At 49.7% G+C, this 19,679-nt stretch overlaps 2 protein-coding genes across 5 annotated transcripts in view; both read left to right on the top strand.

Moving 5' to 3' along the window:
• ACP7 (acid phosphatase 7, tartrate resistant (putative)) overlaps positions 1-8,871 on the top strand; it is a 33,449-nt gene extending 24,578 nt beyond the window's left edge. For both annotated transcript variants that reach the window (XM_081200493.1, XM_081200494.1), the window contains exons 12-14: positions 216-287; positions 4,104-4,241; positions 6,878-8,871. In XM_081200493.1, the coding sequence (XP_081056619.1) occupies positions 216-287; positions 4,104-4,241; positions 6,878-6,943 (276 nt within the window). In that variant the 3' untranslated portion in view covers positions 6,944-8,871. The remainder of the gene's footprint in view (positions 1-215; positions 288-4,103; positions 4,242-6,877) is intronic.
• A 5,736-nt stretch (positions 8,872-14,607) lies between these two features.
• PAK4 (p21 (RAC1) activated kinase 4) overlaps positions 14,608-19,679 on the top strand; it is a 78,872-nt gene continuing 73,800 nt past the window's right edge. Inside the window, exon 1 of one of the 3 annotated variants that reach the window (XM_081200334.1) lies at positions 14,608-14,700. The gene's annotated coding sequence lies outside the window, so the exon portion shown is untranslated. Of the gene's footprint in view, positions 14,701-15,610; positions 15,633-19,346; positions 19,540-19,679 lie in introns of those variants that run through there. The other 2 variants (XM_081200338.1, XM_081200336.1) reach the window with 2 other exon arrangements.

The raw sequence follows: 19,679 nt of genomic DNA, 5'->3' as shown, positions 1-19,679 counted from the left end.
AAAAGTTTGCTGACCCCTGTCCTGTACCCTTTTAAAATGTGGCTCTTTTCCGGGGGGGTGTGCATGTGTGTTTTATTGGGTTGTTGTTTTTATTCTGATTATGTATCTTGTGATCTTTTCTGTGAACCACCGTGAGACCGCTGGGTATAGGGCGGTATATAAATAATAATAATACAGTAAATGAATAATCCTCCTCATCTCTCTTTCTCCTTCAGGTTTGCAATGGCAGCACCGAGGCCCCTTACACCAACCCTTGTGCCCCTGTTCATATTATCACTGGATCAGCTGTAAGTGTGAGGTTTTGGGTGGATGGGCAGACTTACCGTATTTTTCACTCCATAAGGCGCACCGGACCATAAGGCGCACCTAGTTTTTAGGGGGGGGGGGAATCAAGAAAAAAAATCTTTTTTAAAAAAAGCCCAAGCTTCCCCCGACCCCAGCCCCCAGAACAGTTCCGGGAGTGGCGGCAAGGTTGCAAAGCGAGTGCAGCGCGAGTTCCCGGCTTGCTCTCGTGGCTTCAGCAAAAGGAACCCGAAGCCTTTGGAGCGCAGTGTGAGGTCTCACTGCTCTCCAAAGGCTTCAGGCGGCTATCCCTGAAGCCTGGAGAGCGAGGGGGTCAGTGCGCACCAACCCCTCTCTCTCTCCAGGCTACAGCGAAAGCAACGCGTAGCCTCTGGAGCGCGGAGGGAGCGCTCCCTCTGCGCTTCGGAGGCTTTGCGTTGATATCGCTGAAGCCAAGGAGCCTGCGTTCGCTCCATAGGACGCACACACATTTCCCCTTCATTTTTGGAGGGGGAAAAGTGCGTCCTATAGAGCGAAAAATACGGTAGTGGTGGCTTATGAGCGAATTACACCGTCCCTCTGAATATAGAGTTCCTCACATATCAGACTGTTTTGCCCCTCTAGCCTAGTGTTAGGGTGCTGTCAGCGGCTCCCGGCTGGCTGCCCAGGAAAGTATAAGACAAGGAAGAGTTTCTTATGGTCCTTCCTTTTTCAGTCTTTACAGAGAGGCTGTGGAACCCAGCCTCTTGGATAATGGCTTTGTCCCAAGGGAATCTCCACTCTGCCCCATCTCTTCCCCATTTGTCATTCTCTTCGTCTCCTCTATAGGTGCTGCTATGTGCTCCTTGTCTTTGATCTCTTTCTTCTCCTACTTTTAAGGCTTGCCAGGTTCTGGGAGATGGAGGGTCTGGCATCCTTTCCGGTGATAAAGTGCCAGCCAGGTGTTGCTCTGGCTCTCCCACAATTCCCCAGCTTCCCCCCTAATCTGCCTCTGAGCTGCGACCTCCTGCAAACCCCTGTTGTAAATCTGTACCGTCTTCCTCTTCCTCCTCCCTGGAAGGGTCAGGATGGAGAAGCGGTTCTCCACCACTCCTCCTCTGCCCAGTCCCTGACACCTAGGGCAAAACATAATATGAGTCTGCTAATATGATCAGGCCATTGGTCCGTCTTGGGCATCATCCCAGGACCAACGAGATGCATCAATGGGAAATCAGGGAGCACAACATAAGTACAGAAGCACTCTCCCCTCCTGTGGTTCCCAGCCACTGGTATTCAGAAGCATTGCTGCCTCAGGCTGTGGAGACAAGAGTGTAGCCATTGTGACTAATAGCCACCGATAGCCCTCTGAATTTGTCTCATCCTCTTTTAAAGCCATCCCAGTTGGTGGCCATCGCTGCCTCCTGTGGCAAGGAGTTCCGTAGTTTAACAATGCATTGCATGAAGAAATAATTTATCCTTAATTCCTTGAGGTCCATAAATAGCAACACCCTAGTGGTCCCGGGCCCTAAGGAAGTCAGATTAGCCTCAACCAGAGCCAGGGCCTTTTCAAGCCTGGTGGAACGCTCTGTCTCCTGAGACCAGGGCCCTGCGGGATCTGTCTGTAAGACAGAGTTCTTTCGCCTGGCCTTTGGCTTGGAATCAACTTGATCCCCTTCCCCTCTTTCCTTTCTCCTTCTGTGATGGAACTCCTATTTGGGGACTTCCCTGGCTTTTTTCTGGCCCACGTGGGACCAGTCTGGATAGTTGGCCTTGGTGAAGACTTGACATTTTCATCCCCCCAAAAGTTTTTGATTTGAGTTTCTACTGAAATGAGGCTGCATTTTAATGTTGTATTTTAACCTTGTTTTTAAGTTGTATTTCAATCAATTGTTTTTATACCTGGTGTTAGCAGCCCGTCTTGGCTGGGGAGGGCGGGGTATAAATTATTATTTATTATTATTATCTGTTTGTCCTGAAACATTTGGCTTCATGGGATGTCCACGAGTTTTAGTGTTATGAGGGAGAGTGTTGCTTCCTCCTGCCGGTCCCTGGTCTCCAGGATTTTGGGCAGAGAGCAGCCTTTGTCATCACCTTCCATCCATAGCTGTCAACCGTCCCTTATTTGGTGGGACACTCCCTTATCCCAGCGCCATGTCCCGCTGCTGTCCCTTATTGATGATGTCCCTTACATTTCCCGGGTTTCAAAGGAAGCAGCTCCTCTCCCTCCCTCCCTGCCGGCCAGGGAGGCTCCAACTGGGTTGCTTGGCTGCGTTGCTCACCCAATAAGGAGTCTAAGAACAACAGGGGGTGGAGCTTGCATGCCTTGTGCCGATCAAATCGGCCGCATTGCCTGGGGACTCGCCTTTGCTCAGCGCTTCCCAGCGGAGAGGTGACGGTGGTTTTCCTTGCTGCATTCCCTTTGCCGGGTTGCTGCGCTGTGGGAACCACCGCTTGAGGCTTCGTTTGGCTGCTGGCTGGGCTTTCAGCCTTTGGCTCGGAGGGGCTCAGAAGTTGAACATACCTGTGCCCCTTGGAAAATCCCTTATTTTGGCTGCTGGTCCCTTATTTCCGAGGCTGCTGGTCCCTTATTTTCAAATCTGTAAGTTGACAGCTGTGCTTCCATCTGGTAGCCTTCCAACCGGATATGCCACCCAACTGAGCCTGGGACCTTCTGAATGCAGCCCATGGGCTCCAACTTTGACCCACGGACCCATTCCTAAGTACTGAATGGTTCCCTGGTTGTGATCGCTATCACAACACAAATCAGGCTCTCCAGGTCAGAGAGTGCCACCTTGCTCTCTCCCCCTATCTGAGCAGTTTCCAGAAACAAAGTGAGGGGAGGGAGAAAGAAAGCCTAGGCAACTGGAAGGGGTTAGGGCAGGAATTCCTAAAGTGGGCATCCCCTGTGGGGAGAGGCGGGGGGTACTGGAAGGGTAAATGATTGCCAATCTTTGAAAACATTGTCTCACTAGATCAAGGTCATCAGATTTCTTCAGTTAATTAAACTAAATTTTTAATTGGATTTTTTTTACATAATAATATTTACTATTATAAATATTACATAAAACATAAAACATAAAATACATCAAATCACCACATAAGCTAAAACTTAATTAATTAATCAAAATCCATCTTCATAAACACATTACTTGACTTCCTCAAATCTCTTCCATCTGAGTTTCTTAGTAATTATATATAGCAGTTTCCAATATCATTATCTCCTAAAACCACATCACAGCCATAATCATATTTCCTAACTTTTCTTATCGTATGTTTTCTTATTTATTTATTTAATCCCAATTTAATCCTAGGCCTAATTGATTCTTTCAGGGGATTACATATCTTTAATATTACAATATTTATTCAAATAGTCTTTAAATTTCTTCCGATCTCCTTGGTATTCCTCTTCTTTCTGGTCGCGGTGAGGTCAGCCAGCTCCATAAACTCCATCATCTTCATCATCTGCCATTCGGTTCTAATTGGATTTTGAATAAATGCGCAAATAATAATTCCTGATTTGGATTGCATTGTGTTATTTATTATCTTCCTTAGTGGGGCATGCAAACCGCTATTCTGAATAATGCACTTATAGGGTAGGAGGCACGGGGGATGAGTTTATGGAATCAGGGAGGCCCGAGAATGTTTGAGAACCCCTGGGTTCTCTGTTCTGCAGCTAGGCCAGCCCTCCCCAACCGGGTGCCCTTCAAATGTTGAGGACTGCAACTCCCGTCTGGAGGGCACCAGGTTGGCAAAGCCTGAAGAAGACCTTAAGCTTCTGAGCGCTGTGGAAAACTCCTCCAAGCTGCCTGGCCTTTGAGCCTCTTCCTTCCTCACCCCACCAGGGCTGCAGAGAGCGACTTGACCCCTTTGTCCCTGACCCACGAGAATGGAGTGCCGTGCGGATTGAGGATTATGGCTACACCCACATGCAGATCATGAACAGGACTCACGTTTGGCTGGAACAAGTGTCGGACGACCAGGTAGGCAGTGCTTAAGTCCTGCGGAAGAGCAACACAGAGTAATATTAATAATAATAATAATAATTTATTTGTACCCCACCCACCTGGATGGGTTTCCCCAGCCACTCTGGGTGGCTTCCAACAAAGATTAAAAGTACATTAAAATGTCACACATTAAAAACTTCCCGGAACAGGGCTGCTTTCAGATGTCTTCTAAATGTCAGGTAGTTGTTGTTCTCGTTGACATCTGCTGGAGGGCGTTCCACAGTGTGGGTGCCACCACCGAGAAGGCCCTCTGCCTGGTTCCCTGTAACCTCATTCCTCACAGCGAGGGAACCGCCAGAAGGCCCTCGGCGCTGGACCTCAGTGTCCGGGCAGAACGATGGGGGTGGAGACGCTCCTTCAGGTATACAGGACCGAGGCCGTTTAGGGCTTTAAAGGTCAACACCAACCCTTTGAATTGTGCTCGGAAACGTCCTGGGAGCCAATGTAGGTCTTTCAAGACTGGTGTTATGTGGTCTCGGCGGCCACTCCCCGTCACCAGTCTAGCTGCCGCATTCTGGATTAATTGCAGTTTCTGGGTCACCTTCAAAGGTTGCCCCATGTAGAGCACATGGCAATAGTCCAAGTGGGAGATAACTAGAGCATGCACCACTCTGGCGGGACAGTCTGTGGGTAGATAGGGTCTCATCCTGCGTACCAGATGGAGCTGGTAGACAGCTGCCCTGGACACAGAATGGACCTGCGTCTCCATGGACAGCTGCGAGTCCAAAATGACTCCCAGGCTGCACACCTGGTCCTTCAGGGGCACAGTTGCCCCATTCAGGACCAGGGAGTCCTCCACACCCGCCTGCCCTCTGTCCCCCAAAAACAGTTCTTCTGTCTTGTCAGGATTCAACCTCAATCCATTAGCCGCCATCCACCTTCCAACCGAATGCAGTGGTTTCCAATGGTGCAGCTCAGCTGTGCTCTGATGTCATCCAGGGTTGCAGCAGGCCTGCCACAGCCTTGTGTCGGAGCAAAGGAACCATTCATACCCACTGGATCCCTGATGAGAAGCAGCCTTGGGGCCCCGATCCCATTCCCCTGCTCCAGACACAAAAAATTGTTCAAGAAATGTTTAACATTTACTAATTGGAACCCCCAGATGTGTCCGACCCCTGCCTTGTTTCCAGTATCATATTGAGAGCCAGGGTGGCGTAATGGTTATAGTGATGGATTGACTATGATCTGGGAGGACGCGGGTTGCGCTGTGTGTTAAACCACAGAGCCTAGGGCTTGCCGATCAGAAGGTCGAATTCGGCGGTTCGAATCCCCACGATGGGGTGAGCTCCCGTTGTTTGGTCCCTGCTCCTGCCAACCTAGCGGTTCGAAAGCACGTCAAAGTGCAAGCAGATAAATAAGTACCACTCTAGCAGGAAGGTAAACGGCGTTTCCGTGCGCTGCTCTGGCTCGCCAGAAGCGGCTCAGTCATGCTGGCCACATGACCCGGAAGCTGTACGCTGGCTCCCTCGGCCAATAAAGCGAGATGAGCGCCGCAACCCCAGAGTCGGACACGACTGAACCTAATGGTCAGGGGTCCCTTTACCTTTATGACCTGGGAGACCGGGGTTCAAATCCCCACTCAGCCACAAAGCTCATTAGGTGACCCTGAGCCAGTCACTGTCTCTTAACCTAACCTAGGCTGAAATGGAGAGGAAGAGAACCACGCGCATTGCCTTGAGCTCCTTGGAAGAAAAGGTGGTACAGTGGTGCCTCGCAAGACGAAATTAATTCGTTCCGCAAGTTTTTTCTTCTTGTGAGTTTTTCGTCTTGCGAAGCACGGTTTCCCATAGGAATGCATTGAAAATCAATCAATGCGTTCCTATGGAGACTGTCCGGGGACAGAGGGGAAGCGCCGCGCGCCTTCCCCTCTGTCCCCGGACCTGTTTTAAAGCAAGGGAAGGGGCAGCGGGGAAAATCGCTTCTCCCCGTTGCCGCCCCTTGGTTCAAAAGGGGTCCGGGGAGAGAGGAGATTGCGGGGCTGGCAACGGGGAGAAGCGATCTTCTCCCCGCCGCCCCTTGCTTCAAAAGAGGTCCGGGGACAGCGGGGAAGACGTGCTGCGCTTCCCCGCTATCCCCGGAGCTTACGGGGCAAGCTTCATTTTGCGAAGCAAGCCCATAGGGAAATGCGTCTTGCGAAGCGGCTAAGAAAACGAAAAACTCCTTCATCTAGCGAGTTTTTCGTCTTCCGAGGCGTTCGTCTTGCGGGGCACCACTGTACATAAACGTAGCAGCAGCAGCAATAATAATAATTAATAATAATAATAATGATGATGATGATGATGATTTTTCTGCAAAGCCCTATATTTGAACCAGGTGTGCAAACTGCAGCCAAGTTGTACAGTGGTACCTTGGGTTAAGTACTTAATTCGTTCCGGAGGTCTGTACTTAACCTGAAACTGTTCTTAACCTGAAGCACCACTTTAGCTAATGGGGCCTCCCGCTGCTGCACGATTTCTGTTCTCATCCTGAAGCAAAGTTCTTAACCTGAAGCACTATTTCTGGGTTAGCGGAGTGTGTAACCTGAAGCGGAGAGTGTGTAACCTGAAGCTTTTCCTGGAGGGACCCTGACCCCAAAGACACACACTCTCACGCTCTCCCTTTTTGCTTTTCAGAGTGGGAAAGTTGTGGACGGGATTTGGCTGATCAAAGAACTGCACGGCCCAGAAGCCTGGCACTAGCAGGTCCTTGGTGACCTCCCTGTTCCCTTCCTGGTCTAGATGGCGTCTGGGGCCTTGGCCTTGTGACAACCAGCTTTCAATGTAGGAAGAAGAGGAGGCCACCAGAGCCATCTCCCCTATGAGTCCCAGAAGCAGTAAGAACACCAGATGATCACGGCAAGGGGATCAGGCTAACGGGCCATCTATTCCAGCACCCTCTTCCTGCAGCGGTCAAGCTTCCCTCCAAGATTCCCTCCAAGGACAATAGCACTGTCTCCCTTCCTGTGGCTCCCAGCAACTAGTATTCAGAAAAGTTGCTGCCTCCAACTGGGAAGGCGGAACACAGACATCATCGTCATCGATAGCCCTCATTTTCGTTGGCTCACCCCATTAGGTTCTCCTGTTATGAAAAATAGCACTTTCTCTTTTGGATTTGAGCTCAGGAAGGTCACCAAGGCAGCCGTGGGTGGCAGGGCAGGCCATTATAAGGGGCGAAGCTTTATTTTTGCAAATCTCTCCAGCGCGGGGTCTTAAAATTATGCTGTGGGGTGTGAGGAATTCAAATCTGCTATGATTTTTGTGACTGGGCAACGTTCAGCCTGTTTAGTCTACGTTGGATGAAGAAGCTCATAAACTGCTTTAGGAAAAGCAAAGAATTTAAATTTTACCTTCTGAAAATAATAATAATAATAATAATAGAAAATTAATATATAACGTAACTGCAAGTACTTGGAAATCATTTTTAATGATTGCTATGCAATTCTGCACACAATCTGCTTACCAAGCAACACTAAAAACGGTAAAGGGGCCCCTGACCATTAGGTCCAGTCGTGACCGACTCTGGGGTTGTGCACTCATCTCGCTCTATAGGCTGAGGGAGCCGGCGTTTGTCCACAGACAGCTTCCGGGTCATGTGGCCGGCATGACTAAGCCGCTTCTGGCGAACCAGAGCAGCGCACGGAAACGCCGTTTACCTTCCTGCCGGAGTGGTACCTATTTATCTACTTGCACTTTGACGTGCTTTCGAACTGCTAGGTTGGCAGGAGTCCAAGCAACACTAAATAGTATTAATTAAACCAAAATACATTTGGAGTTCCCAAGCCTGTTCGGGGAGACGGGGGCATTTCGCAGGTCCCCAGCTGGCTCCAGCCACCGGCCGGCAGCCGGGCGAACTCCGGTTCTCAGAACAGTATCAATCAGCGACTCAAGCCTCGGAAACCTTTAGAGATTGAGTACGCTCTAATCAGCAGAGTCAATAACTCTTCACAATGGAAGTGGCTGACAGAGGCATATGTAAGCATATTTACAGGCGTTTATTCAGCATCAGGACAAAAGAAAAACGTGTCTGTTCCCAGCAAGCTGCGCTGGAATGTAAACAGACATGTGACATACAACAGCTCCACACATCTGTTTAGGTGGAATGGAACATCATAATCCTAACAAAGCCTCGTTACAACTTTTTAGCACTCCTCATTTTTGGAAGTTGCAAAATGCAATCCGCCCTACTGTGGGCAGGATCCTGCTTTGGTGTCTTTCCTGCCCTCTCTGCATTCTCCTCTTCAGCAACCACAACCTGGGATTTTTTTCCTCCCTTCTTTGGTGCAGTCTTTTCCTTCGCTTGCTCCTCAGCCAACCGCTCTTCCTCTCTGGAAGCACAAGACCTGAGGCAGCTGTTTGATTCGCATCTCTACTCAGAACATGACCGAGCGGAAAGTGAAAGGAAGTCTTGTCACAACACAGATTTGCAGGTGAAATTAATATTATTAAATGGCAGGTTGGGAATGATGTGCAGCCGCAAGCTTTTTGAAAGACTTAAGAGCCATGGGAATTGCTGTCATCTACGCAATAATCTGGTGTGAATTGTGTTTTCCTGTACCACAGGACAGAGACAATCTCGTTTTCCCCCCACGAGAAAGAAATGACTTGAATAGAAGTTTGAAAAAAGGGAAGCCCAGAATACGACAGTTCTTTTTTTAAATTCAGCAACCAGAAACAGTTGCTTGTATAGATGACCCTTGGGGTCCCCTTCAACTCTACAGTTCTTTGATTCTATAACTACCTGCTCAAGCCAAGATATACTGAAACCTAAGAAGACAGGTCAGTCACCTCTAAAAAGATGACACACAGGATGTTCAAAGAAGGCACAAACTAGCCTGTATCAGTGCATTTTACCACAGTTTTGACATCATCGTCATAATTTATTATTTGTACCCCACCCATCTGGCTGCGTTTCCCCAGCCACTCTGGGTGGCTTCCAACAGAAGATTAAAAATACATTAAAACATCAGTCATTAAAAACTTCCCTAAACAGGGCTGCCTTCAGATGTCTTCTAAACATCAGGTATTTGTTTATCTCTTTGACATCTGGTGGGAGGGCGTTCCACAGGGCGGGTGCTACTACCAAGAAGGCCCTCTGCCTGGTTCCCTGTAACTTGGCTTCTCGCAGTGAGGGAACTGCCAGAAGGCCCTTGGAGCTGGACCTCAGTGTCCAGGCAGAACAATGGGGGTGGAGACGCTCCTTCAGGTATACTGGACCGAGGCCGTTTAGGTCTTTCAAGGTCAGCACCAACACTTTGAATTGTGCTCAGAAATGTACTGGGAGCCAGTGTAGGTCTTTCAAGACCAGTGTTATGTGGTCTTGGCGGCCACTCCCAGTCACCAGTCTAGCTGCTGCATTCTGGATTAGTTGCAGTTTCCGAGTCACCTTCAAAGGTAGCCCCATGTAGAGCGCATTGCAGTAGTCCAAGCGGGAGATAACCAGAGCATGCACCACTCTGGCGAGACAGTCTGCAGGCAGGGAGGGTCTCATCCTGTGTACCAGATGGAGCTGATAAACAGCTGCCCTGGCCACTGAATTGACTTGCGCCTCCATGGACAGCTGTGAGTCCAAAATGACTCCCAGGCTGCACACCTGCTCCTTCAGAGGCACAGTTGCCCCATTCAGGACCAGGGAATCCCCCACACCTGCCCACCTCATCCCGCCAAAAGACTACTTTTGTCTTGTCAGGATTCAACCTCAATCCGTTAGCTGCTATCCATCCTCCAACTGCCTCCAGGCACTCACACAGGACCTTCACAAAATTGTAGCAGTGAAAATCTGGATTTAGAAAGCATGGGTCTCGGCGGTTTCCCCCTTGCTGCTCCTTCCCCAGCCTGTAGCTTAGCTCTAAATCGGAACAAGCCCAGCTGCTGTTTGCTCTGATCATGAGCGGATTTTTTGCTGGAAGTGTGGATCAGCCCTAAGACACACACACAATACAGTCTTGAAGGCATTCTAGATTTGCAGTGTTGGTAAAAAGCAAAGATTTTTTTTTGGGGGGGGGCTTCCTGCCTTCAAATGGCCTCCCCCTGGATTTACTGCAGCCAGTGGGGCATGAGAAGGGGAGACGAAGAGGACGGGGTGGGGAGCAATGGCCTTGGGGGGCTGGAGTATTTTTAGCTGTGTAGGTGACAGCATCTGTTTGACGCTTCCTCCAAGTGGCATCAGCAGCCTTGAATCTGTAGTTTTTCTTAATATTTAGATACCAGCTGCTGGGATTCAGGCCGAGGAATAGGGAGAGACGTGGCTCAGATTTTAAATGCAGCTGGCTGCACCGCCAGGCCCCTGGCTTTCGTTGCTGCTGCTACTATTGGCAATTGCGCTCCCTTCACTCTGAGGGCAACATTAAAATACCAAGATTAAAAACAGTTTAAGACATCTTGCAGAAGTAAGGCGGGTGCTGAAAGCATCCGCCTCAAGTGTCAAAAACTAGGGCAAAGAGGTTTGTCTTCAGCCTTTGCTGGAAGCCGTATAATGAAGGGCCCAATGGGCACTTTGTGGGGAGGGAGGGCCACAGCTTAGGGGCCACCACGGAGAAAGCCCTCTCCCCATGGGCCACACCCTACGTTTCTGGGGGTGGAGGAACCACTGAGAGGGCCCCCTCGGCCCATCTCAGCACCCGAGAGGGTATTGGGGTATTGATGAGGCAGAACAATGCCCTGAGGGACACAGGTAAGCAGTAGAACATCTACGTACTATGGATGCAGAAGGTTCCAGGATCAAGTCTAGGGATGATCATTTAATTCATTTATGAACTGCTTGCTATGGGGCATTCCGAAGCGATATACCACCTAATAACTTTTATAAAGCAGTTACATATATAAAAACAATGGTGCGTATAAAAACAATTAAAAAGCCAATTATAAATATAAAACCATCTTACAACAATAGCACAAACGTAATGACCAATTCAGTTTCAAAACAAGATACCAGCTGAGGTGATGATTTTAGAAGGCTGGAAGAGGAATGTCTTTCACAGGTTCTAAAAAGACAACAGAGAAGGTGTGTGTCTGACATGCGGTGGGAGGGAGTTCCAAAGGTGCCACCACACTAAAGGCCCTGAACCCGACCTCATGCAGAAGGCACCTGAGCAGATGGGATCTGCAGGACACCCTCTTCAGCGCGATGCGGGGGTGTGCTGGGTACGTACAGGATAAGGCAATGTTTTAGGTATCCTGGTCTCAATCTGCCTAGGGAATGCCCCCAACCCTGAAATTCAGCATAGCTGTCAACTGTCCCTAATTTGGCAGGAAACTCCCTTATCCCAGTGCTGTTTCCCGCTGCTGTCCCGGATTGATGATGTCCCTTAAATTTTCCCGGGTTTCATGCTCGCCCAGCTTGGGAGGGAAGCAGCGGCTCGGGGTCCTCCGCCGCGAGAGAGAGCGCGCACACAAGCTGCCACGTCTCCGTCTCTCCCTTTCCCCCCTCGGGCGCGTTATGAAAGATGGGTGGCGGCGGGCAGGCAGGCAGCCTCTCTCTTGTGAGACTTCCGCCACGCTGCCAGGGGAAGCCGGAGGCGGATGAGGAGGCGCCTGAGGGAGGAGGAAGAGGAGGGGATGGGGAGGGACGCAGAAGGCTGGCGCTTCAGGGCTGCCATGGTGCCGCAACTGCCTCATGCTGGGCTCGTGGGCGGCGTGGGCGAGAGTCTCCCTCCCTCTCTCTCGGGCGGGGAAGAGCCAATGGAACTCCTTGCTCCAAGACGACAGCAGCCCCAAAGTGCTGCTTAGCATCCCCTCCAACCAGTGCAGCATCTTAATGTAGTGATTTCCCCCTCTGCATCCCTTTCATAACTCTATTTTTATAAATCATTTGTCCATCCATTTTATTTTACTACAAGTTTTCTGTATGTAACTCTTGACAATAGCTTTTCAACTAAATTATAGATCAAGGGAAGTAATAGTGCCACTGTATTCTGCTCTGGTCAGACCTCACCTGGAGTACTGTGTCCAGTTCTGGGCACCACAGTTCAAGATGGACACTGACAAACTGGAACGTGTCCAGAGGAGGGCAACCAAAATGGTCCAAGGCCTGGAAACGATGCCTTATGAGGAACGGCTAAGGGAGCTGGGCATGTTTAGCCTGGAGAAGAGGAGCTTAAGGGGTGATATGATAGCCATGTTCAAATATATAAAAGGATGTCACATAGAGGAGGGAGAAAGGTTGTTTTCTGCTGCTCCAGAGAAGCGGACACGGAGCAATGGATCCAAACTACAAGAAAGAAGATTCCACCTAAACATTAGGAAGAACTTCCTGACAGTAAGAGCTGTTTGACCGTGGAATTTGCTGCCAAGGAGTGTGGTGGAGTCTCCTACTTTGGAGGTCTTTAAGCAGAGGCTTGACAACCATATGTCAGGAGTGCTCTGATGGTGTTTCCTGCTTGGCAGGGGGTTGGACTAGATGCCCCTTGTGGTCTCTTCCAACTCTATCATTCTATGATTCTATGATTCTATAAGCTTTCCCCATTCTTTATTAAAGAGGTCCTCTTCCTGGTTTCTAATTCTGCCTGTAAGCTTTGCCATCTCGACGTCGTTCATCAGTTTTGTCTGCCATTCTTTGGTGGGAGTTGTAGACCCGTAGGATCATGTAGTCCAACCCCCTGCAAAACACAGTCAGTGGCAGCAAAAGCAGCATGGCTCCGTGAGTGGCGGATTTCTGTATAAGCGAAGTCAAAATCCCTTATTTTGGCTGCTGATCCCTTATTTTCGAGGCTGCTGGCCCCTTATTTTCAAATCTGTAAGTTGACAGCTGTGCCCTGAAAGTTTGGAGAGACGCTGCCAGTCAGTGTAGACAATACTGAACTAGATGGAACAGCTGCCTACATTCCTCTATTTGGCTTTTGCTGCACTGCCCACGAGGGGGCACCCTTGCTCTGCAACCGAGTCCCAAATTTAGGAGGACTGAACAGGACTTTAAATTTCCACGTTTATCTTACAAATTAACATGCCACGCTCATTTCATCCTCCCACCCAAAAAACAGCTCTGCGTTCGTTTAATTGCAAAACAGGACTTATTTGCAGAAAGGTTTGGGCTAGGCCCTGGCCTAGAACCCTGAAGAGACAAGGGTTCGAATCCCAATAATAATAATAATAATAATAATAATAATAATAATAATAATAATAATTTATTTGTACCCCGCCCATCTGGCTGGGTTTCCCCAGCCACTCTGGGCGGCTTCCAACAAAGATGAAAAACATACTAAAATGTCACATATTAAAAACTTCCCTGAACAGGGCTGCCTTCAGATGTCTTCTGAATGTCAGGTAGTTGTTTATCGCCCTCTGCCTGGTTCTCTGTAACTTGGCCTCTCGCAATGAGGGAACCGCCAGAAGGCCCTTGGAGCTGGACCTCAGTGTCCGGGCAGAAGGATGGGGGTGGAGACGCTCCATGCAGCCAGGACGCTTGCTGCGGGTAACCTCTCTCCTGAGCCTGCCCTGCAAGGTGGTTGCTGTGATGATAAATCCAGGGAGCAAAGCAGCACCCCAGAGGAAAGGTTGCCTGCCCTAAACTATGAATTTACAAAAGCAAAACAAAACGGTCATGATGGTGATTAAAATTAATACCATTAATCTTGAAAATCAGATTAATCATGTTAATGTATTTTCACGATGGTATTGATAAAATCAATGCCATTACTATTAGTAGTTCATGGTAATGTATTTACAGTTATAATTATTTTATACTTACGATTATCAAAATTAAAACTATCAATATGCATGTTTAGCCTAATTACACTAATATATTTAGTTGCACTAATATATTTAGTTGCTCTTGCACTAATATATTTCGTTATAATTATTTTATGCTTGCAGTTATCAATGTTAATACTGTCGATATGCGTTATTAGGTTAATTACATTAATGTATTCACAAGTATAATTATTTTATACTAATCATTACATAGATTAATGATTGGATTAATTAAAAGGGTCATATTAATATATTCACACTTATTCCATTTTACCGGTTTTTAAATCAGTATTATCAATGTGAATAACAACAACAACAATAATACTATCAACAACAACAACAACAACAACAACAACAACAACAACACTAACAACAGCAACAACAGTAATGATAATATCAATGTATGTACAGTTAGGGTGATTTCCCCCCTCCCCTCTCCCGTCTCCTCTCCCCGTCAATCAATCCTTGAGGCAGCCAATAGGTGCGCGGGCTCCTCCCCTCGCCCCCCGCGCTACTGGACCACACCCCCCGAGGAGCGCCGCCAATCGGAAGCCTCCCCGGCCGTGCGGGGCGTGGCGGCTGTTGCCGTGGCGACGGCGGGAGAGCGGGCTTGTGCCCGGATGTTGCCTGGTTTCGGCTGGGCCGGCTCCCAAGATGGCGGCGGCGGCGCGGCGAGGGGAGCCCTGAGAGGAACCGGGAGGCGGCGGCGAGGAGGAGGAAGGGACGAAGGAAGGCCGCGGCGCGGACCCGAGAGCGAGCGAGCGAGCGAGAAGGCAGGCGGCGGGGACGGGGCGCGGAATTGGGAGGGGGGAGAGTGTTCTCGGGGGTGGCCCACCTTGCGGGGTTGTTGTTGGCGGGCAGCCCGAGGGGCGGAGGGGCTGGCGGGGTTCATTTATCGATATTTCCTCTGTTCATATCCCGCCTTGGCCCCCCCTCTCCTTCCCCCCCACCGGGACGGGGTTCAAATCCTCCTCCCCGTTTTTAACCTCGCCACAGCCCTCCCTGCGAGGTAGGCCAGTGAGGGAGGGAGGGGGCGCCAAGGTCGCCACTCGGCGGGCTGAAGTCCTAAGACCTGGGAGGGACCAGGGTTCAAATCCCCACCCAAGGAGCTCAAGTTGCCCCCCCCCTATTTTGTCCTCGCAATAACCCTCCGAGGTAGGATGGGAGGAGGGTAAGCTGATTGTCCCCCTCCCAGGTCACCCCCCCTTGGTGAGCTTCATGGCTGGGGGGCAGGATTTGAACCCTAGTCTCTCCCAGGGCAGGATTTGAACCCTGGTCTCTCCCCCCACACCCCCAGGTTTTAGCTACGCCATGCACCCTGTGTAGGTAAAGGACAGGTAAGCGGTGGCCCCCCAAGGTCAAAAACACTGCCCCCCCCCCGGTGAGCTTCATGGCTGGGTGGGGATTTGAACCCTGGTCTCTCCCAGGTCTTAGCTGAGCCATGCACCAGGTAAAGGACAGATACCAGGTAAAGGACAGGTAAGAAATGCAGTCATAATAGTAGCAGCCATTTGCATCGCACCCTCTGCTCCAAGGAGCTCAAGTTGCCCCCCCCATTTTATCCTCCAAGGTAGAATGGGAGGAGGGTAAGCTGTGGCCCCCTAAGGTCACCCCCCCCCCGGAGCTTCATGGCTGGGTGGGGATTTTAACCCTGGTGTCTCCCAGGTCTTAGCTGAGCCATGCACCTGGTGTTAGTAAAGGACAGGTGAGAAATGCAGTCATAATACTGTAGTGGTAGCCATTCACATCCCACCCTCTGGTCCAGGGAGTTCAAGTTGCTTCCCCCCCCCCCCATCTTATCCTCACAATAACCCTCCGAGGTAGGATGGGAGGAGGGTAAGCTGATCGCCCCCCTCCCAGGTCACCCCCCCTTGGTGAGCTTCATGGCTGGGGGGCGGGATTTGAACCCTGGTCTCTCCCAGGTCTGATGCTCTAACCACTAAACCAGCACTGGTTCTTTCTGGGGCGTGGAAGGGCAGCGGGATTTGAGGGGTACAAAGGGGCTGGGGTGGGATTTGTGGTAGGGGGATTTGTGAGAAGCAGCAGAATGTCTGTGTTGGGTGAAGATTGCTGGGTTGGAAATTGGGGGGGTTGTCCTTGGAGAAAGGGGTGCGATGGGGGGGATGGGGACGAGGGGAGGGTTCTACTGACTCGTTTGTGGCATTCGTTAGCTGCCTTTTCCAGCTGAAGCTGAATGCTAAGCCCATGTTCATAAAATGATAAAATGCAATGAGAAAGAAGGAACTGCAGCGAAGCCATTTCATCATCAGTATGTATTGGGGGTGCGGGGGGGGGCACCACCACCTGGGAGAACCAGGAGGCAAGGCCCCAGGGGTCATCCTAAAAAAATAGAAGACATTGTCTTGATGACAGGCCTGCAGTGAAGGGGCCACACACACACACACCTGCGAGTGTGGAGAGGTGTTGTCTAGGCGCAGAGCTGCAGCTAAGAAGTCCTTGCCCCATGCCGACCCAACCTCTGGCAATCTCGGCTGAGGACCTTAACACGTGAGCTGCTCCATATAGGGAAAGGGGTCTCTATTTTTTTATTTTCAATACCATCCTTCATCTGAGGGGTCGCAGGGTGGTTTACAATATAAAAAACACAAAAATACACAACGTAATGACAGACAAAACAATGCCCCCCCAACCCAAACACAGAAAATTGTAGGGATGGCTGCAATAGCTGCTAGTGGGGAGATGAAGTGGGTGCTGCTTGGGGTGACCTAAGGGTGGACAAGTCACAATGACTGTCTTCTGTCTCCCCACCCCCACCCCCCTCAGTTATGAAACTCTCTTATTATGGGGTTGACTTGGGGTGATTTTTCTCCAAGGGGCTCTAAGTGGTGTACATAGTTCTCCCCCTCCCCCTTCAACGCCCACTACAACCCTGTGAGGTGGGTTAGGCTGAGCGGCAGCGACTGGCCTCCAAGATCACCAAGTGAGCTTCGTGGTTGAATGGGATATTGGAACCCTGGCCTCCCAGGTCCCAGACCGGCACTCTTGACAACTAGACTACACTGTCTTTCTCTAGCTTCTTGCCATTAGACCTTTGTGACAGAACAGGTTATGCATCCGAAGAAATAATGGGAGCAGGTAAAGGTGGCTGTTTATGAAGTAGTGTGGGCATGAAGGGTCAAGGGGGCAGGTGCAAGGAAGTGTGGTATGTGGCTTATAAGAGTTTGGCACGTTCCAGATTCTCCCTCATTCTTTATTCCATAAACAGCATATGTTTTGTACTCACGGAAATGATCAGCCTGTATTTATTGAGCCTGAAATAATGTGCCAACAGTTTTCCGCCGCTGAAAATGGTAAAACACCCTTCTGCTACTTGGCAGGATTGGCCTTCTGCCGTTTTAAAGGCTGTCCTGCAACAGAAACCCTTGTCAACGGAGACAAATAACTACTGTCCAAAAAGCTGCCTGTGGTTATTATGAGCTGCGTATTCAAATTGAGTGAATGTATCAACTAGCCCAGGGGTCAGCAACTTTTTCAGCAGGGGGCCGGTCCACTGTCCCTCAGACTTTGTGCGGGGCCAGACTATATTTTGAAGAAAAACAACAACGAATTCCTATGCCCCACAAATAACCCAGAGATGCGTTTTAAATAAAAGTGCACATTCTACTCATGTAAAAACACCAGGCAGGCCCCACAAATAACCCAGAGATGCATTTTAAATAAAAGCACACATCCTACTCATGTAGAAACATGCTGATTCTCGGACCGTCCACGGGCCAGATTTAGAAGCTGATTGGGCCGGATCCTGCACCTGGGCCTTAGCTTGCCTACCCATGAACTAGCCAGAGTGGTGTTTGGAGAGCCCATCATAGCCTGAAGGTTGGTCGGGGGGGCGGGGGGCGGGCAAAGGAATGCCACTTGAAAAAGCAGCAGTTAGGGCTGTGGCATTGCAACACAGCTTATTGTGAGATGAAACGGAACCTTCCCCATAACACTTCTTCGCTCGTTTCATTGGATGGGGTGGAATCCAGGGGGGCATTTCTGCCAGAGTGGCTGTAATCTCTTGGGATGGAGCTTGCATGAACTGACCCCTTTTTCCTATCGTCCATTGAGCAGATGTCTCCAACAGGCGATTTCTAAATCTCCTTCAATTAGCTAGAGTGGAAATGCCTCTAATTGCTGGGAAGTGAAATGCAAGTGAAAATTTAAAAGTGAAGCAAGCCTTGGCCTCTGCCCACCCAGAGACGTTTCTGTTTATGCAGGAGGGTGCCGACCAGTCCCCTTTGGTGGATGTGCTTGAAAAGTATCGCCTTTCTCTAAAAGCATATTGATCGGTGGACGTGCTTCCGGAGGCTTTTCTCTTGGCAGAGTTGCTTCTTCTGATTGATACATCTCGTCCAAATGGACAGAGCGCTGGCTTGTAATTCACTTAGGAAGGGCAATTAATACATCTGGTGTGACGATCAAAGCTCTGCAGCAACACTCAGAGCGAGTGTGTTGTTGTGTTGTTTTAGTTACAGGCACCAGCAAGCAGGCTTCCCTTTGCCAAATGTGCAGCCCTGGGGATGTTCCACAATTGCAGGGCAGCCCTTGTAAAATTTCCAGGCTGGGAGTGCAGCGAATCCAGGAGGTCCTTATCTAATCTTTTGGCTTGCGACAGAGCTAATTTGGTTTGGGGTGGGGGTGTTCCTGTATCATCTGCAAAAGCTTTTTTTGTTTTTCTTTGAAGTGGAGAGATTCCCCTTTTGGTTGTTTAGGATTTGCACTTCCTGCAGCAGCCCACAAGCCACATTCATTTCTTCAAGTGTTTGTCTGTGGTTCACAGGCACCTGGAGAATCCATTACTGTAACATAATGCAATAATAGTAAACTCAGATCTCTGAGTGCTGGTCCTTGTGTGTCCAAAATGGCACCATCCATGCAAAAGAAGGAGGTACCAGAAGGCTTTGGAATACATGAAGGGCAGGGAGAGGAGGCAAAACAGCCACTAAGATCTGAGCGTATTCAATGCCATGAGATGCTGGCTCACTGCTTAGAGGCGAGGGAATGGAGTATCCTGGAGCAGGGCGTAGCTGGCTAGGGCCCTCAATAGGGATACTCCATACAGCAGTACAGTCATAACTCGGGTTGAATGTGCTTCAGGTTGAGCGCTTTCGGGTTGTGCTCCGCGGCAACCCAGAAGTAACGGAGCGCAGAAGCGGCAAAACGCGACATGCGCAGACGTGCCGTCACGTCTTACGTTCCATTCAGGATCCGTTCCGGAGCCCCGTTCGCATCCCGAGGTACCACTGTATATTGTTTTAATTCTAGCTCTTATGGTTACAGAAATGTAACATGAGAAACAGACTTGGGGAAATAGGATCCAGCCCAAGGGCCAAATCCTTATCTCCCCCATGGGCCAAGTGTCTGAAATGTAACTTGTCAGCAGTGGACAATCAATATTTGTATCCTTGTTTTTCAGAAGAGCTCAGAAGGGGTGTTTTAACCTCGCAACAGCCGTGTGACGTAGATTAGCCAGGAGAGTGTCACCTGCCCAGAACCACCCTCTCTGTCTAGCAGCTTAAGAGGAGTCTGATTTGGGGTTTTCCTGATCCAAGCTCGGTGCTAGCTACTACACTAACTGCTACCATCTATCACGGGATCTCTTGGACCTGGTGAGCTGAGCAAGTGATGGAAGAAATCTGCTCCCAGTAAACCCTTGCTCAGAATAAAGAGGTGGCCTGTGTGTTCAGGTAGCTCCTTATCAGATGCATTTCTGCAGGCTTGGATCAGATGCTATCTCCAGTTATTTGGG

Source organism: Podarcis bocagei (assembly GCF_964188305.1).
Source record: "Podarcis bocagei genome assembly, chromosome: 7".
NCBI classification, from domain to species: domain Eukaryota; kingdom Metazoa; phylum Chordata; class Lepidosauria; order Squamata; family Lacertidae; genus Podarcis; species Podarcis bocagei.
This window is presented reverse-complemented; position numbering and strand designations above follow the sequence as displayed.